Source organism: Natrix helvetica, assembly GCF_964273705.1.
Source record: "Natrix helvetica genome assembly, chromosome: 1".
Taxonomy (NCBI): domain Eukaryota; kingdom Metazoa; phylum Chordata; class Lepidosauria; order Squamata; family Natricidae; genus Natrix; species Natrix helvetica.
Genome location: NC_138548.1, coordinates 258,471,741 through 258,498,790, shown reverse-complemented (window position 1 = coordinate 258,498,790; position 27,050 = coordinate 258,471,741). Strand labels below are relative to the sequence as shown.

The window sequence follows — 27,050 nt, the reverse complement described above, 5'->3', positions numbered from 1 at the left end:
TAGTTCTACACATCTGCAAGGCATCTGCCAGAATGCTTTTGGGAGGGGTCTTTACCAGTGGTGGGTTGCTCCCAGTTTGGCTGAACCGATAGTAGTGGTGGCGGGAGACCCCACCCGCCCATCCAGATGCTTCTGTCTATGCGCAGTAGCATGCTCGAACCAGTAGTAAAAATATTTGCAAACCACCACTGGTCCTTACACAAAACCATCTGCTCTAAGATCCACTGCATACATGCCTAAGGTTCCTTTGGCAGAAGCTCCATTTGGGAGGCATTCTCATCAATATCACAGATGAGGCTTAAATGCCCAGATGTTATGCCTCATCTGCATAGGCCAACCCTATTCCAAATTTGAAGTACTTGCTTGGTAAAAAGTGCAGCTTCCTTCTTTATGATAATGTAGAGGTGGATGAGAGGAGAGACAGAACTAAGCAAAATAAAAGCAAGCTAATCCAGATTTCTGAGCTCCTGTCCTTAGACAACCCAAGAGATCCGAGTAAATTAGCAGAATTAGCCCTTCAAAGAATTCTGAGTTGGTACTACTGCACTTCGGATCTCTACTATCTGCTCTAGCTAAAGATGCGGAGAACCACTCGTTCATTCACCTCACTGCCTCCTATCCTGCAGTACCAGATCAAAGTTGCCTCTGGGAGCATAGCTGTCTCCTTCCCTCCAGACTTACCAGCTTGATTGGTTTGTGATGCAGATCAGCTTCCTTGACAGGTTTGTCTTGAAAGGTGGGCACCAAGCCACGATGGGCCAAAAGTTGCAGCAAGGCAGCATTATCCTTCGGGGGAAGGGTGCCGTCAGGGCCTGAAGGCAAGACCTGGCACCAGGCACGGCAGTAGACATCAGAAGATAGCAGCAGGCGGATGAGAGGAGGCTTCATATGCTCCTGTTCATATTGGTCTGTATAAAAGGGCTCACGCAGTTCAGCGGGGATGTGTTCTGTAAGAGAGAAGCAAGCGGTCACGCTGAAGGTATCACCCTATAAATGTGGCGCCCATGTTTAGTTGCCCTGAATGCTCCATTGGCTTTGGCCCCTGCTTTAGCCCCAGTTCAATGAGTTGCAATCGGAGATGAGAACATTGGATCCGGGCACAGCATAGCCAGGTTCAAATCCCTCCGAAACACAACAGGTTGCCAGGGAAGATTATCAGCTCTCCATCTAACCTCCCTCCACATAACTATTTTTTTTTCCTTTCTGAGGGCCTCCAGATATCTTGGGCTGCAATTTCCATCTTTCCTCTGGCTAGGATGATGAAAATGATAGCTTGATACATCTGAAAGGGATCAAAGGGAAACTTGCTATGTGAATAAAGGAGGGAAATAATGTAGATTGCACCCTTCATGGGAGTTTAGGCTTCATATACAGTGACAAGTAACGGGCATCAGAGAGGAGAAAGAGCTGTGAGGTGTGTTGCTTTAGGCCTTTCAGTGTCTCCTTTATCTTCCACTGTCTCCACTGATTTGTCTCCTGGGTTACGGAGAGTTAGAGCAAGGTAGTTCTGCAGAAGGCTCCTTCTGGCCTAACTGCAAATGAAGAAGAGGGAACTGTGTAGCCTTCCAATGAGGTTTTTTTAATGGAAGTTGGTTTCTTTGCTCTTCTGAGCCTGGATTGAATGAGAATTGGACAGAAAGCTGCAATTTTGCTCAATGCTGCACCTTAGCATTCTCAGCCCAATAAATGAGACCAAAGCATCTACTCAGTGAATAGCAATACTTTTCAAATAAAATGTGTTTATGTACTGTACAATGCACATTTTAAAAAAAAATATGCTTCTAGGCTCACTTTCAGTATTCTTAAATATACTATGAGGTTCTTATTTTTTTAAAAAAAATAGTTTATTGTGGTTTTAGATCAGAACCAGTACAGTAATATGTAGCTAGATTCCATCCCTGGCATACTTTTATCTCTTTACTATGTCCAGGAGTACATCAGAACTTGATAAAGACAAGGGTTCTGATCCACTAATAAGTAGAACTTGCCTCACATCACAAAACTTCTTTCTCCATTACAAAACCATAAAGAGATCAAGAGATCATGGAAAGAAGGAAAAGTACTGCTTTTCCTAACTCTCTTATTAAGAGGGATGAACCTTGCAGTTCTCTGAGTGACAGGGAAAAGAATAAATTATTCTGTTCCTAGACTGATAACCAAGGAATCACTAATCAATATATATTTACAGGATGGAAACAGCAAGGAAAAAATTAATGTCCATTTGTTCAGGCACATGAAGACTTCTAGCACACACAAAGATACATGTGTGAATGCTGCCCCAGCATTTCTAGGTACAGGTGACTTGGCAACATCTGAGATTTGGAGCTGGAAGTTTTCCTGGCTTCATCTTCCTTGCAGAAGCTCTACCTGCAACAGTTTATCACTCTTATTTAGAATGATTTCCATATAACAAGAAGAAAATAGAGGAGAAAAAAGAGAATGGCCAGATAACTACTTAGGCAATTTATTCTTAGGACTATATCAGCGATGGCGAACCTTTTTTGGCTTGCGTGCCATAAATGGGGGGAGCGCAGGGGGGTAGTGTGCGGCCATGCTGCACCCATAATGCAATGCGCGACCCCTCCCAGTGCACATGCACGCACTACGGGCATGACCCCCCCATTTTTTGTATGCTTTTTTTGCCCTCCCCAGTCTCCAGAGGCTTTATAGGAGCCTGGAGAGGGTGAAAACAGCCTACCCTGCCCCCCTGGAAGCCCTTCGGAGGCTTGAGGGACCTTCAGGACGCTTCTCTGAAGCCTCCGGAGCAATCAAAATGAACCTCCAAGCAAACCGGAAGTCTGTTCCCGAACTTCCGGTTTGCCCTTAGGGCCGTTTTTTTGTGCACCGGAGGCTTCAGGGAAGCTCATGAAGCCTCCGGAGGGCCTCCGGGGGGGCAGGGGAGGTTCTTTTCGCTCTCCCCAGGCTCCTATAAAGGCTCTGGAGCCTGGGGAGGGCAAAAAATGGCTTTAAAAAGGGTGAACTCAGCTGGCCAGTGCCTCACGTGCCCTGACAAATGGCTCCGTGTGCTACCTGTGGCACTTGTGCCATAGGTTCGCCATCACTGGACTATATGATCAATATTAAATGGGACGGGGGAGGGAAAAAACAGCTTCAAAAAACCAGTCTCACACAAATGAAATTAACACCCAAACACATCCCATCAAATAATAAATATAGTTAGAAACAACCACTGTTGTTAGTATCACCGGCAACATCTGATTATATACCTGGTAATATTTTTTTTTAGTAACTATCCCATGTAGCCACTCTAGATGAAGAAAGGTTATAGAGCTATATAGCTACAATGAAATAAAAGCGTTTAGGAATACTGTATCCAGTTTCTACGTCCAAGTGAAGAAATAGTCAGAACTTCAAATTTCACCTTTAGTTTCACCTGTTTAGTTTGCAAAAGGTGTGGGTTTGCAAATAAGCCAGAAAGGAGATCAGAAATCAGGCTCATGGATTCTTTTTCTTCTTTTGGGAATCGTGAAATTTCATTCCCCCAGAGTCTCTGATACTCTTGATTGAGCATCAGAAAGCAAATCATAATGTATTACTCTGTGGGGGGGGGGGGGGGGGAAACTGCTAGAGCTGACATTCACATGCTCTATTGGCTACTTCCTCAAGAGGCCACGAGACTCAGGATCAGGATCTACGTGTCAGCTCCTGCCAGTAAAGCTGGCTCAGAGGGACATTCCTGAGTTAAGAGCAGGGAAGGAGAACAGGTGGAACAGCTTCACCAGCTGATTCAGCATCACCTGATCACAGCCACCACTGCAAACTTGGCTAAAAGCCCAGCTCCTTCTAGCTGATGGGGCAAACCTACTCTAGCTAGGAGACAACTGGACCCCCTCCAAGGCTGCAGGGCATCCAATATTAGTAAGAGCTTGCTTGGGGCAGAAGGCATAAATCCCCCATTCAGTAAATCAACAGTTCCTATATTGTTGCTATATTTTCTTGAATCCAGCCTCAGTTTAGAAGGGAACCTCACCTTGAAATATATAAGTAAAGTAAGTAATTCTTTGATACAGCATAAGAGAGGCCACAGGACAAAATGGAGTCACACTTTCCATACTAAGAACTTTATCAGGCAAAGCCCCCCACAGGGCAAAAATTAAGCTTATAGGTAATTGATTATACATCTACAGTTTCACCTCATGGGTCAATCATTTCCCAGGACAAGTTTTATGAAGCTTAAATCTGGCCAAGTAGATTCCTAGCTTAAGAAAACTATTATCCTCTCTGCATCTGAAATTCACAAACCTTTCAGCAGTAAAGGCTATTTATTTAGGCATGTCCAACAAGAAAGCTTTTAGGATACTGCTGCCAAAGTCTTAAACTCATAAACCAAGCCCCACTTGAGGTTGCACTAACATAAAGACACCCATTTCCTTCAAGCCAGGAAGTCCTAACGTGATTCACATCCTGGGACTTGAAGGACAGCTGCCATTGATTGAGCAGGTTACCCAATTTATTGAGTAGGTTTCAGTTTCTGTGCAACCCATTATCATTCAAGATGGATCCCAGATTGGCATAAGGTGACAATTTTACAATTGGCCACTTAGCTGATTCAGAAGGTGAGGTGCAAAAAGCAAAGTCTGGGAATTAAGACCATTTTTAAATTCCAAAGGAATTTCATTCCAAAGTTCCAAAGGAAATGTTTCTTAGAATTACCTTTGCCCTGACAGTGAACCAGTGGAAGATTAGTCATACTGCCAAGTATATCACAGCAAGGTAGGCATGCCCAATGGCCTGCTTCACTGACAAACGTCAGTCAGTTTTCTTTTTGCTCAGCTGATTATAAATCCAAGCAGTTTGTTTTAGTGTGAGAGCCAAGTCACTATGGCTTGCTTAACAACTCATGGCTGCAAGTCCTGACTTTGTAGACGTCCAACCAGAAGGCAGAAAATAACTTTTCTCCTGTACACTGATCTCTTCAGCACAAGTAGTCCTCAGCTTATGTCCATTTGCTCAACAAAACTCAAAAGTTATGGCAAAACTGAAAAACAAATGGACATATGATCAACTCTCCAAGTTCTAGCCAAGTTCTATGGCTGTGTGGTCATGATTCAAGCACTCAGGTGCCACTAGGTATGACTTTCATCATGTGATGTAGACCTGCATAGCTGATGGGGCCATGGCAAGGGGGAAAAGGACTTTGTTCTAATATAAACACCGTAAGGGCGAAGTGTTAAATCCTCCTCCCCTCCAAACACATACAATTTCACTGCAACAGCAGGAGATGGGAAACCTTTTCAGTCTTGAGGTTGCCAATGGCAACAGAAAACCAATCTTGGGTGGGATCACTCAGAAAAATTAGAAAATTCCTCCTGGAAATGGCTAGTTTCTCATCACAGCCATTAACAGCAGAAAACCAGTGATCTGGGCTGCTAGTGAGCAGGAAAGTGCACAAGGGGCTTCTACAACTTCAACAGCTGCTCATTTTGCATACACAGAACTGCAGGTAGACATTGGTCTGTCCTTTCCTTTACTATAACTTGGATAAGGGTACTAGATTGGGTTGCAAAAAAACCACAGCAAAGAGTGTTCTACCTTATCTAAGTCTCACTTAGCACCTTCTATTCAAATATTATCTTCAGGAAGAAATAACTCCAGCTATTACATGCATATGATATATACACATACTTTTATACATATATGCAGGCACAGACCCAGACATGCCTGCAAGTAGAAAACTAAGTTATAGCAGAGTGAGTGAGGATGTAGCCTAGAACTTGTTATCAGAATATTTGGAGGGGGTGGAAGATGTTGCTGGTTTTTAATATGAGAAAATACTCAAAAATATAACTATCAGCACAGACTGCTGGTAATTTATTTATGCATTTATTTTTACAGTCAGAGCTTGTACTTGTACTGTCCTTGTAAATATGACCAGAAAAATTTAATTACAAGGAAAAAAAGATTCTTGGTTATTAAAAATAAAAGTTCCTAACAGAAGTTAAAAAGAACCAGCTATCCTTAGTCAGATGCTTTCCAGATGTGTTAGAACAGGGGTGTCAAACTCACGGCCCATGGGACAAACGCATCAGGCACTGGCCACTCCACTTAGTGAATGGGGGGGGGAGTTGTGATACACCATGTGAATGACATGTTGTTTGACATCCCTGCGTTAGAATGTAACTTCCCCCATTTAGGTGTTTTTCAGATTTTTTTGGACTACATCTCCCAGACTCCACAATCAGCACACTGTCCAGTAATTCTGGCAGACTGCAGGGCTGTGAGTGAAGAACTATAAGGCATATAAGAACTGATGGTCAATGGAACAGAACAGGAAGAAGCTACAGTACTTAAAATAGCAAACAGCCTTTGCCCCCAAGGCATCTGAGAATCAGAGTTACTCCTATTGAGACCAGAAGGTCAGTTTCATAGACAGTTTTTATATTAGGATCCCAGGCCTGCCGAGAGACAGATAGATGAGACCCAATGACCTAAACTCTGCCACAAATATATTGAAGTATATTCCCAAGGCACAGGAGTTTAATTCAAGCCAGGAAGCTGTTTTATAAAATCACATGTAGGAATTTTAGCAAAGTGGCCAGATTACAGAGAAAAACAAGCAACCTAGCCACGGTTACCTACTCCTCCCCCTTGGAATACTAAGGTCACCATTTAGGGCTGCAGTCAAGGATGGGAGGCAAGCAGAAGTCTATAAAGACAAATTTAATGGACCCCAAAGATGTGCCAAGTGTAAGACAATATCCACGTCACAGAGATCTGGTTGGTCATACATACTCTGTTTCATAAGGCAGAGTTTTGCCGAATGAGATTAAAGGTCTATGCAGAGCAGCACCAGATTTCTGCACAATAAATAACCATATGCCTAGAAGCAGGAGATGAGGGAAGCAGCAGCATCCTATTTAGGTATCCAGTAGTCATCATTATAAGCACAGAGCTATCATGCAGCCATGATGCCAAATGGCCATTAAAATCTTCGTCCCTCCTAGATCCATCTGATTTCATTTTTAAAAACGCTGAAGTTGGAAGGTATACAACACATTTTCAAGCACTAATTTGAGCATAAAATAGCTTTGAGATCAGAACACTTTTCCAAAGCTAGAACTGCTCTAAGTCAGAACAACTTGAATTTGGAATTTTTAATTCAAGCTTAGAAGCTCTCGTTTCATTTTTCAGTAATAATTTTCTACTTTAATTGATTATCAAGGAGTATTTTCTATTCTGTTCCAAGGTTTCCTTTATTCATAGTGCTATTACTATGAAGGTTATCATACTTCAAAAGCATTATTGTGCCCACTGCCAGTTCCACACTGAACAATTTGACATAAAAGTGGTGTGGGCCACTTTTTTGAAAGAAAACTCTGAAATCTTTCAGTCACTATGAAAAAAACACACTAATCTTATTTTGCAGAGGTAAGAGAATAAGTAACCAAAGTGTGGATTGTCAGCTTCTGGGATGGAAACTCAATCAAGGAGAGGCGTTTCAGAATGATTTTCCTTTCCCACTGTAGCTGGTGAGGCAGAGCAAGACTCAGGTATTTTTCTATCTGCAATACATTTATTGCTAGCTAAGAACAGAATATTTCTACCAACAATCTCTGGACTTTCCAGTCTGCAGACAAAGGAGAAAGTGCTTACACAGAAAATTCAGTCATTCAAGTCCAATATGCAGTTAAATCAGCAAGAGACAAGTGAGGCAATAAGAAAGGAAAGCCTATGAGGCAGAATGAACCTAAAGGCAGGTTCTACAACCAAAAAGCTGTAACCTCTTACTTTGTGCGTGTCTGTCTGTCTGTGTGTCTCCACAATCTCAATTTTAAGCCAAGTACTTTTTAATAAATAATAAAATATTGTTCAGCTTCTGAAGCCACAATGACAAATGCAAACCCTCTAAAGACCTCCACATCACAGTGCAAGTCAGCAGCCTTCTCAAAACTGCTGCAGGACTCATTACTACATCAGCCATGCAGTCATAATTAAGGAGTCAGACGCATCCCTACAGTCTAAAAGAGACCTTTCTGGTAGAAAACCAATCACCAACTTTGGTAGGAGAAGTTCAGTGCCTCTAACAGTGTATCATGGGATCCTACATGAGAATATAATTAAGACAATAATAATAACAAAGGATGTAAGCTCCAAGCATCCATGGCCTAGTTAAAAAGACCAGGAAGAGTTTGGAGAAATACCAAGAAGAGACAAGGCAAGCGTTCAATCAAGCTATAATGGCAAGCACTTTCCTGAGAATTCAATGCATAATGCCCAGTCTTGGCATAACAAGGCAAATTCACCAAAAGATCAATCAAGGACTTGATTCGATGTGAGAATATTCAACAAGGGGAACCATATAGTGTCGAAAGGGAATAAGAGCAATAGCTTTTCAGTATGGATCTTCTCAGTGCAGTTTCCTCATAATAAACCTCAGATGTACAATAAGTTGATCAAACAGCTATGCCGGAAAGATGGGTATATGGTTAAAAGATTCTAGCTCCTAATCAACTATACTCCCAAATCTTAAGAGAATCAAGGAACAAACAAAGCCACTAACAGACTTTTTGGAGAAATCTTTTAAATATACAGCAGACACCATTGAAAATTTCTATAGAATTCAAATGTACATTTTAAGAGTTCCATAAAGTAAAATATAATATGTAAATTGTGAGCAGTAAAGGAGCTGGTATCATAAAAAGTTTGCATGGCAAGTGATTCTGATGTAATAAGCACTGAGGTGGAGATAATTCAATATCATGATAGCTGAGGAATTTGGGGATTGTGGTCCCTACATATTTAAAAGACAACATATTCGTTTAGACCAGTGTTTCTCAAACTTGGTGACTTTAAGTCCTGTGGACTTCAACTTCCAGAATCCCCCAGCCAGCATAGCTGGCTGGGGAATTCTGGGAGTTGAAGTCCACAGGACTTAAAGTCACCAAGTTTGAGAAACACTGGTTTAGACCATCTCCATGTGCCTTTTGATGCTGATGAGAATCTACGTATATTGCAGCCCAAGGCATACTGTTACAGCATACAATAAAGTTGGATCTGTACTCATGTTTCTTTACATTTTTTGTAAAAAAAAAACTGAGTACCCTAATGCCTTAACAATTTTTTACATTAGTGTAATCAGTCAGCAGTGTGATGTTACTTTAAACAGGATTCCACTACAGAGAAGCAAGGCGTAAAAAGAGGTGTAGTTAATTTAAATAAAAGTGACATTGGCTGAAATGGATAATCATATACACGTTTATATACAGACCAACTGTCTTTCTGTTCTTTTCTCACCAGCTTCTTATTAGGCTCCCTGCACATCTCATTTGCAAGCATACACTTTAAATAGGGCAATTTTGCTCAACTGCAAAATTACTTGATAGTTTGGAGATGGACTGGATAAAAGCTAGGTGGAGTTAATTTTTCTCTTTGCATTCCATTTCTCAAGTCAGTAAATTAAACCATTATAGCATTTTATATTCCTATATTATTAAGAAATAGCTGTTTATCATATTGGATTGGATTAAAGGTTCAGTCTATCTATTTTATCCAGAGCATGACAATACCAAAATTGTGGTAACAGAGTTGCAAAACTCAATAACATCCAGTTAGTCAGCCAGACAAACAATTGAAATTTTGGGTCAATTTCTGCTGGTCATTTTTGATCCAGTCACTTCCACCCCATTTCCTCTCCCACTCCTGTCCATCCCTTTGCCAAAATCCTTCAAAGGTATGGAAAGTTCCAAGCTGTGATCTAACATACAAGGGCCGAAATTTGTCCAAGAAATTAATCTCAGCATGCTACCTTAATTTACATAATTATAGCCAACTTTCTCATTTATACAACACCAGTCTCAGCCAGGAAACCTATCAGGGGATAGCTAGCTTACAAGGAAAGCATCAGTCCCAGGATGGGTAAATTAAGTAGGTCTAACCCACAGGAATGATTAGATTTGTATCCACAGATTGTGTCAGAGATGGAGACATTCCTGGGGAGAATCTGGGCCCATTTCTTGAATCATCAGTATAAATAATCACTCCAGATTACTTTTACATATAGATGAGAAAAAAGTGCAGGCAAAAATATTTCTGATATAACATGCGATTAGGTTAAATTACAAGGCCTCTGATGAAATTACTTGCTTATGTTAAAAAAGGACGTTAAATTTCGTTTTATTTCACTGCACCTTCAATTGTGTATATCCCCAACACCCTGCTTTGAACTATTGATGACTCTCACCAGCAACCTATTTCAGGAACAGCTGGTAACTGTGCCACGTTTATTTTGGGGTCATGGGAGAAGGAGCTGAGGCGCTCAGAAGGACTTGACTGCTACACTGGACAGTGCTTTAAGTTTCTGCCAATCCCAGGAAACACATTTTCCACTTTTCACTGAACTCTGAACCCAGCACTGGCTTAGCAAGCCTGATTATTCTGGCCTCAGTCCAAGGCAAACGACAAGTCTCTCACTTCCATCACAGTGTGCTGTTGGTGTGTCATCAAGATGACAAGGAAGGGTAGGGACAAGGGGAACCTGTTTCACTTGGGTTTGACCAGATACGCAAACTTAATTCCAAAGATGAAAACTGGTCTCCCAATTCCACTCTTGTGAGGATATTCACAGACACACAGACATGGAATTTCAAAAAGTGTTACAATTACTCTTTTCTTCTTGTTGCTCCATGGAATAGTTGTTGCATCTCACTCAGAGGAGGTCATGATTCCAGGAGTTGAGGAGAGAACAGCTTCTGGGCACAAAAGCCCTGGACCAAGAGGAGAAAAATTATTAATTGACTCACATGCCATTTTCCTGCTCCCAGGCTGGCCTGAATCCCAGCAGGACTCAAACCCTATTATGCTATTTCTAGGTCAACAGCTTCAGAGGAATGCCCCTCATTCACATACACACAAACACAAATACATACACAGAGACTTTGGGGGGGGGAGGTCTGTCCACTACCAGTAAGTACCCTGATTGGAGATTCACTGGCGACAGGAAGCGGCTCATATTTTTTATACGTAAATTTGACAATCCTCAAAATTAAACAGTATCTCACATGCCATTTTTGGTTCAAATGAGCCCACTATCACTTTCTGCAATCGCACTGTGAGAGCTGTGAAATGGGTCTTCAGGAGAGATTGATGGGTAGGAATCCAATGTCCATGGGCTCACCTCTTTGGGGCGGTGGGTTTTTGTTTTGGGCAATCAAGAGAATGAAAGGATGACATCACCAAGCGCGAAGCAAAATCTAGGTTATCAAGAACTGGAGAGAAGTGCCACTGACGCCCACTTTCCTGGAGGAACAGCAAGTATGTTAATCCCACTAGGGATTTTCCGCTACCCCTCCTTTCCCCTTCATTGTGCATGGCCAATTTGCAAATCCTCACAGAACATTAATTCCAGGCCCAGCAGAGACAAAGGGAACCGCAACTAGAGCCCAGGGGGTTGCCTGGGTGCAAAGTCTGCCGCCTGGCACTGCCTGATGACAGAAGAGGACCATGCTAAGAGGCAGTGGCCTTTCCATTGCACTTGTTTAGACACCCCGCCATGGCACACTAGCAAAGGATCAAGCATTCATTACGTCCTTTTTGCTCATAAAAGCTAATGAATGGGGGGGGGGGTTTGAAGCAATATAGCTTAAGCTGGTAGCATCCTTTCCCCAAAGAATTTTCCATTGCCGAACAAAGGTAAACACCAACATTGCCTTCCTGTTCAAGGATCTGTCGGTGCCACCAACTAGGGTGGGGCAGCCATGATACCATCAGGCTTGGAGAACGTGGTCCTTGGGGTGCTCAGCCAAGCGAGCGTTGCTAAGCCTTTGATCTCACCTAGCAGCCTGCTAGTCCTGCAGAAGATTAGACTGTAACAAAAGCCAACACAAAGCTACAGTATAAGGCACTGGAGCGACTGAGAAGAGAAGAGGGAGGAGATAATATTTACATAGGGCAGCGTAGGACAGGAGCTGCGGTAGACAGGCCAAATGCCCCCACCCAGTGCCCCCAACGGCCCCCTCACATGCCTCTTAGGACCCATCTCCCAGACCTCTCCTCCGTCCATCTGGGAAGAGCAAACACCTGTTTGGTGAGAAGAAAAGATAGGAAGTAATCCTCCTAGGCGCAAGGAGACCCCCAACTGCGGGCTCTGCCAGCCCCACCCGGACCACTATCTGGTTGAGAAGGCGCAAGCCAGCTGAGCTCATTGTTAGCGCCTGAAAAGGGGGTGGCATTGGGGGGTGGAAGCAAGATTGCCCAAGCCAATTGCCACCGCACCCCAGGACAGATGTGACCAGGTGGGGCATCCCTGAAGCCGGGAGAGAGGAGGGCGAGGCTGACATATTCATTCTCCCAGCCGTCGCCAAGCAGAGGGAGAAAGAAACTGCGGCTCAAATGAAAAAATAAAAAACAAAACAACCACCCCGGAGTCAATAAGCTGCCAGAGAGAAAGAGAACGAGAAAGAAAGAAAGAAAGAAAGAAAGAAAGAAAGAAAGATCGGGTCACAATAGCGTCCCGAGGGAGGTAATCCCCTCTCCCTCACCGCCTTCTCTATGAAAAAGAAAACAGAGGGCATCGTCCAACACCATACCAGCCTCCCCCCCCACCTTCCCCCGCATGCCACCGGCCGTACCTGCACCGCCGTAGGCTTTGGCGAGCACCCAGGCCAAACTGGCAGCGCTCCGCGCCCGAGGGAAATCATACTGATCCAAAGGCTTGATCTCGGGTACCAGGAAGCTCTTCCTCATGGCCGCGGCAGCTGCAGGGGCAGCGGCAACCATGGCCCCACCACCGGGAGAGAGAAGTGGACACGGCCTGGTGTGGCGGCGGCGGAGGCGGCGGCTAGGGCGACAGCAACGGAGACTAAGCTGGCGGCGGTGGCCCCAGCCGAGCGCATCCCCGTCCGGTTTTTTTCTTCTTTCCCTCCCCTCCAGCTCCAGGTGCGAGCGCCCGCCCAGTCGTCCCAGTTTTTCCCGCCCCCCCCCGCTCCGCTGCCACGTGATCGAGGCCGTCAATCAAGGCGAGGGGAGGAGTTTCCAGACAGGTAATTGCCCGAGGCAAAAGGAGGCGCTGGGTCTAACGTGGGTTGGGTGGATTTGAAGCCGCAGCCCGGGGTGAGTGAAGCGCGTGCGCGCCTTGCACCAAGCAGGCTGGAGAGCGTGGGGGGGGGGGTGCTTGGAGCCCATTGAGCGTTTGTGCCAGCGCTCTCCCGGCGGTGGGGAGGGAGGGGACGAGAAATGAGATCGGGATTTCCCTCTCTTCTTCCCTCCCCTTTCCTGGTTATATAGGCTGGAGACGGCTACGGCAGTCCTCCTGCTGGAGAGAGACACACAAAGGAACCGCAGCCCAGGCTGGAGCAAGCGCGTGCATGCTCGCTCTCTTCCTATGCACACCTCCACCATGTTAGCAAGCAAGGAAGGGGGCGGACGGGCGGACATGAATGACCCTCCCCCGAAGAAAGACGAGTTAGCCCTCGGAGCGTACCCCAACCTAACCCGGACGTTTGCTCGTTTCCATGGCCGACGCGCAGCGCGAGTCTGGCTTTGCGCCCGGCGTTTGTGGGGAAGCACTGCATTGGAAAACGGAGTCGAATTACGCTTCTTCCTCTTGCTCCGACGCGCTCCCATTTTTGCCAACAAAGATGCTGCGCGGCTGGGAAAGGCCGCCGAGATGGTCATTGGGGCATTTTCTGAGAGAAATGCTAAGGGGGAATTTAAAAGCAATCCTAGCAATGACCGAAATCCAGCGCCCGTGAGGAGAAAGGTTTAGTTCTCCTGTGGCTTTAACTGGGGGCAGCCCATCGAAGATTAAGGGGGGGGGGTAAGGGTATAAGCGGAATTTGCGGCTGAAAGATGCGGTAAAGACCATTCGGTTTGGCTGCAGCAAGTAATTACCATTTTGTTTGGCTGGAGCCAATCTAAATTCTATTGATCCGGGGAACGGGGGTGGTACCTAAAGATTGAATGGCGTGGGGACCAACGCCTTGAATCCTTCACTTTTTCAACCTGATTTTTTTTTTTTTTTTGGCTAGTATATTCCTGTTTCTGGTTGACCGAAAACAAATGGTCGGAATTTAAAAAAAAAAAAACCAAACACCTCGTACCGTGGTTCTTCCTATTCACCCCTGTTATATGAAATAGTTCAGTCCACTGCCGAGTTTATTATACCCAATGCAGTATCACACAAGGTTCAGCATTTAATCTGGAATCTTTAAAAGGGAATTAGAAAAAGGCATGAATGAAGGTAAGCCTAGCAAGACATCTTGGCACTGAGGTCATCTGAAGCCTCCATATTCAGAGGCAAAATAATTCCAAATGATAGTTTTAATTATTTAAGCAGGGAGGTAATGAAATTGTCAGGGTCTCATTACTTGCTTGTGCCTACATGCAAATGAAACATAGTTTTAACTGATTCATATTGCCCCATGTTGCATGTATAAGCAAAGACAGATTCATATGTCTGTGCCACTCCTTCCTCTCCCCACCTTCCTAGCTAGGTTCCCACCCTGTTCACAAGATAAGCATCCTCAACAGCTAAACTTTTAAAATGAGTGATTTGAAATGAGGAATTTATTCCAGGGCATTTCACATTTTCAATGAGAATCTGAGGTTTGTATGTAGCCAAGGGTTTTTCCAGATGCGTTTTTCCAGATGCTTTAATTTTATTCCAGATGTCATAGTCATCTTGAAACTCCAAAGAGCAATCCAGGAAGCAGGCAGTTCTGTACATTAACATAAAAATGTTAGTCCAGTGGTGTGGAGACAGAAAAAATGTATAAAACCAGCCCTTCCAGTTTCTTGTTTTTCCACATTTGAGTCTATATAAGCTGCTTTCCTTGATGTCAAGCTTGAATTTTTCCCATTAGAAGTAATTAGTTGCTTTGCATGAAGGAACTACTGTATCAGCTTTTATTTAAAACTTAGGGGCAAAACATACTTTCAATCTATTCACCATAATAAACAAGAGCCAGTTTTTAGTTTAGTGATTAAGGCATCAGACTAGAAATTGGAAGACTGAATTATAATACCACTTTGGGCACAAAGCCAGATGGGGATGGGTGGATGGATCTTTTGAAAGGAGGCAAGGGCAAACTACCTGAGAAAAAGCTAGCCAAGAAAACTGCAGGGGCATGTCCAGGCAGTCTGTGAGAATCAGACACAATTGAATGGGAAAAAAAAAAACCACAAGGGCATTTGGATCTTATCAACTAATTTAGAGTCCTTATATACTTGGCAATCTCCAATTGCGGCTAGAATATTTAAATAGAGACAGGATTGCAGACAGTGAAAGAATCCATATCAATATAAGCTGAACAGAGAAATCTTTTGAATCTCATGCCCTCCAGATACTGTACATTATGACTGCAATTCCCAGAGTTACTATTCACTAGCCATGCTAATTAGAAATTTTAAGAGTTACCCTAAGTTCCAAGATAACTGGTGGGCTCCCATTTAAGGAAGTATCTATTTGTATTTTTGTTTTGCTTTTTTGCTCCAGGGTAGAAACCCAAATTCTTAAACAAAAGGGACAGCAATAAAAGAACCTGAAGTAGCCTGTAATTGCGACAAGTACATGAGGCAACACATGTGTTTTATTTAGCAAGGAATAATGTGTCCTTTAATGTCTTTGGTAAAGTATGTTAGTGGATGGCACATCTAACAAAAAATTGAACTGTCTCCTGACAATATATAGAGATACAACCCACTAATTTGATGAGGCAAACTTTGGTTGCAAGAAATGCTATACAGTTAATATCCTATGTGCCATTTTCAGTTAAATAAGCTATATTAGAAGTCATGTAAAATTTCATACATGGAGGCCTAATATAATGTAATATCTGTATCTCTCTCTGCTCTGAGAGTTTAAGGAAAGACGGACCATAAAGGCCATTTTTGATAGATACAAGAAGTCTTTATGCCTATCCACACATCTTAGATCAAGGTAGATTCAGGTGCAGGAGCCCTTTCCCAAGACATACAGTACCTGGGAATGGATGGTGTCTGTGCAGTCTTTCAAGTATTCACCTCCCAATAACTGAACATTTAAAGGTAGCTCTGAACTGAATCTAGACACATTTTGAGAGCTAATTAAAGAGATAAGATACTAGTAATCACAAAATGGAAATCCATGATCATAGAAGAAGACTCAACATTCACATTTATGTTAAGTATTTACTAAAGCTTAATTGCCATTCTAATCAATGCTGTCTCTAAATTGCTCACTGCATTCTGGACCAACTAAAGTTCTCAAGCATTTTTCAGAAGCAAAATGTAATATAATAGTCATACTTTGATATAACTAAGACTTTGGCAAGGCCATCATCTCAAAACCTCTGTTGAACTTAAGCAAAAATTGCTACCTATTTCAGTTCAGGAACAATGCCAATCTTAGGAGTATTTCTAAATTGCAGATCTCCTTAAACAGAGTGGAAACTCCCTCCAGAATAGGCTGAATCTCTCATTTTGGATAGCCATTTGTCTAACCAACGGAATCCTGGATTAAGTTATATCAAAACTCACTGATTCCAGAAAGTGGCTGAGATTATCCCAAGTAATACAGCCTAGCAAGATCCAAATAATGGATCTTTTAAAAAAATGATAAATCCAAATTTAAAAATACAAGTTAATTTTATTTAATTACATTTGAATTTAAAAAAGAACTTTGCCAATAACTAATGTTCCTCTTAATCCAAGTACTCTTGTGAAAGAATATGGATAAGTGAGGTAACTTGTCCTTCTATCCTTCCTCCAAACACAAAACTTTTATCATATCCTAGAAAAACAGAAGACTTTTAGTGAGTTCATTTCATTTGAAAGCCACTCTCTGAAACGTGTGTTCATGTAGGGTAGCTTTTTAATTTCACACCGTAACATACAAGAATTTTAAGGATTATTTTTTTTCTCTCCTTTTTTCTTCATTGCCAGTTTGTCTCAAATTAGTGTAGTAAAAGAAAGGAAAAACACTATAATTTTGAAAAACTTCAAAGCATTGCTGAGGATCAGTCAAATGAAGGACTTCTTTATGTGTCTTAAATTATTAGATTCTAGACTAGATTCTAGTCTAGACACAAGAAATCAGAATGTCTACTAGTAGTGTCTACTTTTATCTAATTCCAATAAGAATCTTCTCCACTCTAACACCTTAAAGTAAAGGTTCCCCTCGCACATATGTGCTAGTCGTTCCCAACTCTAGGGGACGGTGCTCATCTCTGTTTCAAAGCCGAAGAGCTAGCGCTGTCCAAAGATTTCTCCATGGTCATGTGGCTAGCATGACTAAACGCCAAAGGCGCACAGAACACTGTTACCTTCCCACCAAAGTGGTCCCTATTTTTCTACTTGCATTTTTACATGCTTCCAAACTGCTAGGTTGGCAGAAGCTGGGACAAGTAACAGGAGCTCATTCCGTTATGCGGCGCTAGGGATTCGAACCGCCAAACTGCTGACCTTTCTGATTGACAAGCTCAGCATCTGAGCCACTGCTTCCCTTTCTAATGCCTTAGAGATATCTAAACAAGTCCTGGAATATTCAAGGCTTGATCCCTTCCCCAAAGATGTTTGAGGCAACTATTGTAGATGTTCTAAAGGTAGTTCTCACTTTACAACCATGACAGATAAGAACTTTCATCACTAAGTCATATGGTCGTTCAGTGAGTTGCACCCAATTTTATGATCTTTTTTGCCAGAGTTATTTTAAATAATCACATGACTCTTAAGCAAATATGGCTTCCCGCTTTGACTCTGGTTGTCGAAAAGTCATAAAGGGTGATCATGTCACCCCAGGATGCCTCAATTATTGTGAATCGCCAAGCACCTGAATTCTGATCACAGGGGCACTGCAATAGTCTTAGTATGAGGAGCAGTCTTAAGGCACTTTTTCAGCACCACCATAGTTTCAAATAGTTGTTAAACGAATAATTGTAGGTTGAGGACTACTGTTCCATAAGCATGAGGTCACTTTTTAAAGGCTACCCATCAGTGCCAGCCTAGTCAATGGTGTGAGATAATGAAACTTTTCTTGTTTGATGGTTTTGATCTTTCAGTGGATACACACATATACATATACATATGCGTGTACACACACACACACACACACACACACACACACCAGGATAGTCTTTCTCTTGGCATTATTTTCCACTTCTCTTATTGATTAAATCAGGAAAACAGAATCCTAGTGCAGCAGAGCGAAGTCTGACATTGACTCCTCTTGGGGAATGCAGTGCAAGTTTCTGCGTATAAATGATTAACAGATTTAATGAGAGGTCAGCCAAAACATTCTGTAGGGCAGTGTTTCCCAAACCTTTTCTTTCATTACTCCAGACCGCTTATCAGAAAATCTGTTTTCCCGCTTATCAGAAAGTCCTTATTTAAATGTCCCTGTTGTGATCGGGTAACGGGTTTGTGTGTCCAAAGGAGGAAAAAAACACACTTACCCAATTTTGCATAATTTACCCAGGTTTAGGAAACACGGCTGTAGAGTCTTTAATTTTTGCCACAGTAAGTGACCCAGAGCTTCAGTGTCACCTATGCAGGTGCAAATTCAAATATTGATGACAGAACTCTCACCAGCTAAGAACCTGGGGGAAGATGGCGCATGAAGAGCTAAAAAACAAAAATGATCAAGGGAAGGCTTGTACTACTCTAAAAAGAAAAGATTTGAACTTTTTATTGTAGAAAACAATGCCAATAATATATGACGTGAATGTGATATATGAAATCATGCACCATGCAAAAAGAGAAATATTCCCACACACACACACACACACACACACACTCACATCTAAAATATTAGAGACTAGGATCATATGCAATAAAGCTGGATAGTGACATTTTCAAAACAAAAATAAACACTTCTCTACTGCCTAGTGCAGTGATGGGAAATCTTTTGGGCTCAGTGTATCAAAATTCAAAAAATGCCTAACTTGCCTCTGCTGACATGTGTCTCCCTCCCCTCCCCTTCAACACACAAGGGAAACAATTCTATACACATTTATTTATTTTTTAAAAAAATATGAAGTGAGGGATCTCCAGGTCATACAAGACCTTCATTCTTGAAGCAACTTTGGAGAATGATCTTCTGTGGCATAGCCTGTTTTCACATTATTTTAGAGGCTCCAGACACATCCTATTGCATGGGCCTCTAAGTCTTTAAAAATCTCACAAAAGCACACCCCACTTTAGCACAACGCTTGGAAGCTCCTGAGGCTACACAAGAGCATAGCTCTCTCGTGTGACTTCCAGAGGTCATGCAAGAATATACCACATTCTTACACAGCCTGCCCTAACAGCCTCCAAAAACTGTGTGATAATAGAGTGTGCTTTAAATAATAGTTGACCAGTTTTGGTGTGTCACCAAAAACACAAACGTCATTTTTGATATGTAGTCAGAGGTTTGCCATCATTGGTCTAGCGCACCGGTGAATCATATAATTTGTAAGATGCAGTGGTGATCATCAGTTTGGAGTGTTTTAAAGGGGCTCATGAAGGATAAAAGAGTAACCACCACTAATCATGATAAAAAATATAATAGTTATGTCTGAGGTGGTGTGCCTGTCAGTACCAAATCCTAAAAATCAAATAAAGAATATTGCAAAGATGTTCTGCTTTTAAATTTACCAGAAGCCAGTATGGGAATACAATAATTGACAAAATGAATCTCAAAACTGATCCCCCCAGCTCTTGCTATGTTTTTCTATTCCCTCTCTTCCTAAGATCTGATTATCTTCTAAGATCAATCAGGACAGCCAAGGTTAATAAGGAGCTTATTTCAATGTGGAATTTTTCAGATGTGCATAAAGATTATTCCAGTTTCCCCCTTGAATCCTCTATTGTAAGCTTCACAAATCCCTCCTCAATACGGAAATGAGAGCAGACTGAGTTTTTGATGCACTTTTCTTTTTTTCCCTTCCAGAGGAGGGAAAGAGGGTACATAACATCACATTTCTACTGGTAAAGATACAATTTTAAAAAAGATATATAGAGATATAGCAAGGAGGGGGAAACAGTAAAGATAGTAGAATAGGGGTGGATAGACAACAAATGGTAGCACTGTCCTTAAAACAGTGGAATGCCGGTTCCTTCTCTGCCTTATTTTTCCCAAATGTAGTCAGCTTTGCCCTGCAATTGTCCTTCCTGTCATCCTGTGCCAACCTCATTTCAATTGTCTTAGATCATGGCACTGTTCCAAATTCATTTATTGCATTTGTATCCTGCTTTGTCTTGGAGAGCTCAAACAGGCAGGGGAGGGTTTTCCTTAATCTTACTCCTACAACAGCAGCTGTGAGATAAATTGGGCTGAGAGAGAGTGATCAACCTGGATCTTCCCATCTAAGCTCCCATTTACTTCTCCTCCCAAATCTCCACAAGTTTGCTTCATAGCTACAATCCCATCTACTCCATGCTATGCTGTGTTCTATAGACATGCCCCCAGGACATCTGGAAGGCATCGATTTAGGAAAGATTATTCTAAGTAAACATGCTTAGGGGGATACTAGAAAGGCAATATTTTTTAAGTTCTGTATAAGGTTACAAATAAACCATTAAGTTCCCAAGCAGCCACCCTGTTGCATTAGTTAAAACCCTTGAACCTCACAGAAACAAACTTAATCCAAGACACACAGTTTTTCATGATCTCCACCAATCTGATACAGGTTGTAATTTTATTTCTCAACAGTCCACTTTTCCATGATTTTAATTCTAAATCTACTCTGAAATAGTACCCAAATGCACGCTGCCAGCAGATTGTTATTAATTGCTTAGGAATTTAATAGTTTATTTGTAACCTTTTACAGAAATAAGAAATATTGTCATTGAATCGGACTTTTGATTGCAAAACCTTACCACCTGTATATTAATTATTAAAAAACTTCGGGAGAGGGTGCGGCTAAGAAATAAATAAATATATTATTATTATTATTATTATTATTATTATTATTATTATTATTATTATTATTATTATTATTATTATTATTATTATTATTATTATTATTATTATTATTATTATTAACAAACATTCCTACGGCAATTCAACACAAATAACATTTTATGTACTTTTTCTCTCTGTTCCAATCAGTTTCATCTGCCCACAAAAAATTCTCTGGAAGATGAGAGGGCTTTGAGAACAATGCGGGACAGATATCGGTCAGCCGCACAGAGAACGGAATCACCCCAATTTTCATTAAGTTCACAGTTTATTTGTGCAGGCAAAGCAAAGAGTTGCTTCTTCATGCACTCAAGATCATTATGAACAATTTAAGCCTATTGAAAACAATACCACTGTAGTTGAGCCCCCTTGTAGATTTTACCTCATAGGAGTTCAAACGTGACTTTGTTTATCTTGAGATGAGCTATGAAACCTGCCAGCTATTTGCAGAGGCAAGTGATACATGCCAATGTATTTCTCTTGAATTATGATGTTGTTTGATTTCTCCTAATTAAACATTCAGGTAGTCACACCTTCAAGATCAGGAATGATAAGGAAGTGGGGCAAATGTTTTCTCTCTCTAATTACTAGCACAATCCCAGCCATTCTGTCTTCCAGGGTCAGAGTATGTTTGCTTTATCAGGTTATCTCCATGTAAATAGTTTTATTATCACTGAAATGATCCTGCCATTGTCTAATCCACATGACCCCAGCGGTTATTATTTCTGTGATGAGTTGAGCGGATGATCCAGCTGTAATAAATTCTGCCTTGGATTCATCCTGACTGGAAAACAATAGCAGGAAAAAGAATTTCAGTGCAATGTCATGCAATGCATAGCACACATTTTACTTAATCAGAAGCAGGTTTTGCCCATTGAAGGCTATATGTGAAAGATTCTCATGCTAGTTCTTGTTTCCTGAACTAAGAGAATTGGTTAGCAATTTCAACTGTTTGAAATCTAAGAGTCACACTAATCCCCCAATCTATATAATCAAGTCTTCCACTAAAGACGACTGTGTACAAACTCTGACCTGTTTCTCCTACACAGAATCCAGAGAAACATTGCTGACAGTTATTGGAGGAAGAGTATGAGAAGGAGGCTCTAGCTTTTTATGTGAAACTGTTGATATAAACGTGGAGCAAAGTAGACATCTGGGTTTATTGCAGTATCTTTGTCATGACTCATGAAATCCCACTGCAAGAGAGGAGAAGTCACACTTGCTTTGTCTTAGCAAGCATTGTCTTTTCCTCAGCAGCAGATCAGAAAATTACTTAAATGGGCAGGATAGAAATCCTGCATATTGATAAATAATTATGGGGACATAGGTGGTCCTCAAAAGGCTGTTAGATGGAATCATACGATATAGAGCATAGTCAAGAATAATAGGAGGTATATCAGTTTCTCTAGGGCTGTTGGAAAGAATATAGCAGAACACACGCGTGTGCTTAATATGAGTGAATACAAAGTGTAAATAAATCAATAGTCATCCACCAAACCCTCCCTCCACCCAACCCCCAACCTAACTCTCAGTCAGGTTTCAGGAGACAAAGGCACATAATTAACAGGCCTGCAGGTCTACCCACCACCACTACCAAGAGGGAAATTATCTGATCTCTTCTCAGTCAGGTTTCAGAAGGGAATACAGTAGCGAAGCAACATTAGAACCGTGAATAGCTTGTGATGGGAATGTGTACTGTGCATCCATCCGCACACTCTTTGATCTACCAGTGGCTTTCAATAGCACCTACCATGTTGGAGTTGAAAGTGAGGGAATGAAAAGGACTCCTTTCCTTCATGGCTGATTCCAATCTGTATTATGGGACAGGGGTCTTTGTTTGAAGAGTGCCTCAGGTCTTTCCCTACTCTGTCTTAACACCTGCATGAAAACGCTGGACAATTCAGCAACATGAGGTGCAGTATCATTAGTATCTGGCTTCTGCTACTGCTGGTTCGTTCAGGGGCACGCTTCTCTATGTAGTAAAAAATGCTTCTGCGCATGCGCAGAAGCAAAAAAACCAAGATGGCGGTTCCTATGGCGCCGCCGATGGAACCGGTTCAGGGGCGTGGCAGGCTAAATTATTACCTACTCAGCCGAACCAGTCCAAACCAGTAGGAACCCACATCTGATTAGTATGCTGAAGATATTCACCCATACATCTCCACCCAGGAGATGCTGGAGGCTATGAAGGAAGGATGAGGATGAACCAGCTCTCATTCAATCTTGGCAAGATGGAGTGGTTTGGATTTTTGGCTTTCCTGGGTGCTGTCTTTGACTTTTGATGGGATAGCACTCCCCTGTGCACAATTTAGGGGTACAACTTCTGCTCCTGAGATAGGTGTAGCCATGGCTAGGAGACTCTTTAGACAAATTCATCTGGTGTGCCTATTGTGCCTAACGTTGAATGGAAGGCCTTACAGTCATGTCTCCTCCTACATCTTCCTCCTGGATTACGACAATGCATTGAACGCATGGCCCATCCAGAAGTTATAGCTAGTCTAGAGTGCAAAAGCCTGCACAAGTCTGACTGTCCTGTAATTTGCCCATATTATACTGCTGCTGTATGAGCTGCACTGGGTCCTAGGTTTTTTCCAGGTCCAATTCAAGGTGCTAGTTATCACCTTTAAAGCCTAAACAGCAGAGGGCCAGGTTATTTGAGGATCTGCCTTCCTCTGAGGTTATCTGCCCACCCCATAGTGAAAGTGTGATAGTGTGAGAATGTTCCAGGACTCTTCTCTTAAATGTTGTAATCTGGTAGAACCTTGGAGGTATGTTTTCTCTATTAATGTTGTGTAGTATGGCTGTTTTTTCTTTTTCTTTTTTTTTACTGATCTTACAGTGAGCCACACAGGAGTATTCTGTACAACATGAATCACCATGTAAGCATTTTAATGAACAGGTTTCCTCATTGTACCTCTGGTATTGATGTACAAGTCGCATAGTCCACAAAAGCATGGTTATGGCACTGTGAATTGTTACATGTGAATTGTTCCTTACCGTCTTCTCCCAACTCTGATCAATTTTAGCTGTTTCTGCAGGGTATTAGAGGCATTTGACTGGAATAGCCCAAACAGCTGTCATAGCCAGCTGTTTGATCTCCCGCTCCACCCTTCCCAAGCTGGCACATCTCCAGTTATAAGATTTCTTCCCTAATTAAAATATACTACATCTCTACCTATAAATTAGAATACTAGAAAATATGCTTGTTGAAAAGTACATTTAAACGGGGGTGGTGATATGTTTGTTTTGTTTTGTTTCTGGCTGGGAGGCAGGATTTTTTAAATTGGTAGTTGTATCTGTACATTTCCCATGCAGCCTTTCTCCTGTTCCTTTGTGCTCATTGAAACCCCTACTTAACTATTTAGACATTGGGGCTCTATGTTGTTAATTTCACTCTTGTTTCAGAAAGAAAGAAAGAAGGGGCCTTAGCAAGGAGAAGGAAAGGAAGTCAGTCAGAGTAAGAAATACTCGTACAAATCCATTTCATGTTTACTGACTTGGACATGACATATAACTAAGAGAGCTTAAAATGCCTGGAATAAATTATGACACACACAAAAAGGTTTGTAGGGAGTACAGTAAGGCTTTTTAGGATATCATCCTTGGTTTGCTATTAGTGCCCAATCAGTGTAAATGTCAGCTCCCATGCAAACAGGACTATCTCCAAAGTCACTGGAGTGAGATAATAACCACTATTTCAAATCCCGCAACTAACTGGTATCTTCTTCCTTATCATAGTTGTTTACTTAGACACTTCCGTCCTATTTGGAAATCATCTCTATCTGGAATAATTGTAGTTCTCTCAGGGCCAACATGAGGTGGGAAGTAGAAAGCAGTTTTCAGCCATTGGAAGATTTTGCACCTCATGCTAAATCATAAAAATTTAATATCTAACTTTTGAGATAGAAGGAAACTTCTAGTTCTGATGACTTCTTCCATGTTTATTGCAATGTCAAATAAAGTTAGAAATAATTAATTAGTTCCTAATTAACAGTTTTTCTCCCATTCCCATATTATACAGAAGTCATGAACAAAGCCTGCCCCTTTGCATACATGGCTTGCCTCCAAACTGCACATAGGCCCATGAGCATTCTCTGCAGGAGAACCCAACAGGCATTTCCCCCTTTGGAAAGTAAAGCAGACTTATTCGACTCTAAATATTCAGAATGTTACAGATGTACACAGGTTAAAAGAAAGAAAGGAACCTACAAGCCACAAAGTTTCACTTCTGTGACCATCTCCCATGTCTTTTATTACTTTCTTTCTTTGCTATGCAAGAGTAATACTCAGGGGTGGGCTTCAAAATTTTTAGCAAGGCGTTCTCTGCCTGGTTGCTGGGTGGGCGTGGCCATGGTGGGTGTGGCCTAATGGGCCTCCTGCACCATGGTGGGGGGTGTTGCCCTCCCCAGGCTCTGGAGGTTTTTTTCGAGCCTCCGGGAGGGCAAAAACGGCCTCCCCAGGCTCTTAAGAGTCCAGAAATAGGCCCGTTTTCAGCCTTCCCAAACTTTCTGCATCCAAAACGGGCTGCATGGGGATCCCTGGGAGGGGAGGGGTGGGCGGGGCCAGCCCAGAAGTGGGATCTGGGGGTTCTCCAAACTGCACAGAATCTTAGCAAGAGGTTCTCCAGAACCCCTGCAAACCCCCAGCAACCAACCCCTGGTAATATTGCAGATAGATAGGCCCACATTGTAACCAAACCAGAACAGTTAAGTTTGGCTTGGATGCCATGCCAATGCACTGCATTGTGCCTGAACACATTAATCCTTCCAAACCCAGTAAAGGAGATCATTACTTCTCTCACAATGAAGAGCTAAACAGAAAATTGGCTTACCATGATTACTTAGAGATTTGTTTCTAAAGTAAATTTGGAAATGGACAGTTTCAGTTCCCTCACAAGTATTTTTTCCAGACTGATGTTTGATCATAAGGTCGTGTAGAATGGAAGGATAATGTGTGTGCTAGGAAAATATTATATACTGTACCCTCCTATTGCAGTAGGAGTTCCTAATTTAGACAAAGCTGCAGCCGGTGTAACAAACAGCTATATATTTCTGAACTTATAAACTGATAACCTGAAAGGGTATTTTGAATTGTAGTATTGCCTATAAGGAGATGGAAACCACACATTTAGCATTTTCATTGTGGCAACATTTTTCTCAGCCAGACTGAAAGTCTGTGCTGCCTGCCTGCTTGTGCAACTCACAAGAGCACTTTACATTGTGCAGGTGATTACTCTGTGATTTAACTGTTATAGGACTTTTGATTAATGGCTTGTTCTTCTAGTTGAAGCAGCTTGAGTGTCTAACTCATAATGCAAACAAACTAATGCTTAGGACTCTTCAATATAGGACCGTCACATTGCTTGTTTCTCATGCAGAAATCAACTAGAAATGAAAACAGCTTTAAAAAAATGCTGTTCAGATTTCAATCCATACTTTGGGTTTGGCAATGATGCTGGCCAAATGTTAAAATGGCCTTTGGCTGGTGAATTTCCCTTTATCCCACTCGTCCATGTCTTTGAGGTCATGTGGTTTCCATTTGATGGACCATTTAATACAATACAATAGTAGAGTTGGAAGGGACCTTGGAGGTCTTCTAGTCCAACCCCCTGCCTAGGCAGGAAACCCTATACTGTTTCAGACAAATAGCTATCCAACATCTTCTTAAAGACTTCCAGTGTTGGGGCATTCACAACTTCTGGAGGCAAGCTGTTCCACTGATTAATTGTTCTAACTGTCAGGAAATTTCTCCTCAGTTCTAAGTTGCTTCTCTCCTTGATTAGCTTCCACCCATTGCTTCTTGTTCTACCCTCAGGTGCCTTGGAGAATAGTTTGACTCCCTCTTCTTTGTGGCAACCCCTGAGATATTGGAACAATGCTATCATGTCTCCCCTAGTCCTTCTTTCTCTTAAGCTAAACATGACTTAAGCTAAACATACCCAGTTCCTGCAACCGTTCTTCATATGTTTTAGTCTCCAGTCCCCTAATCATCTTTGTTGCTCTTCTCTGCACTCTTTCTAGAGTCTCCACATCTTTTTTACATCGTGGCGACCAGAACTGAATGCAGTATTCCAAGTGTGGCCTTACCAAGGCATTTGTATGAGTCTCTGTCCATTCACTACTCCTCATACTTGTTAGACCTACTAGGCAGACCAGACAAAAAAAACAACCAACTC

General features: G+C 42.0%; 1 protein-coding gene across 3 annotated transcripts in view; it reads right to left on the bottom strand.

The window, feature by feature from the left end:
- The window catches only part of CAMSAP3 (calmodulin regulated spectrin associated protein family member 3), a 38,853-nt gene extending 25,917 nt beyond the window's left edge, over positions 1–12,936 (bottom strand). Inside the window, exons 1-2 of one of the 3 annotated variants that reach the window (XM_081938800.1) lie at positions 12,588–12,936; positions 682–947 (exon numbers count right to left, since the gene is read on the bottom strand). In XM_081938800.1, coding sequence (XP_081794926.1) covers positions 682–947; positions 12,588–12,735 — 414 coding nt within the window. In that variant the 5' untranslated portion in view covers positions 12,736–12,936. The remainder of the gene's footprint in view (positions 1–681; positions 948–12,587) is intronic. The other 2 variants (XM_081938801.1, XM_081938802.1) reach the window with 2 other exon arrangements.
- Positions 12,937–27,050: the final 14,114 nt, after the last annotated feature.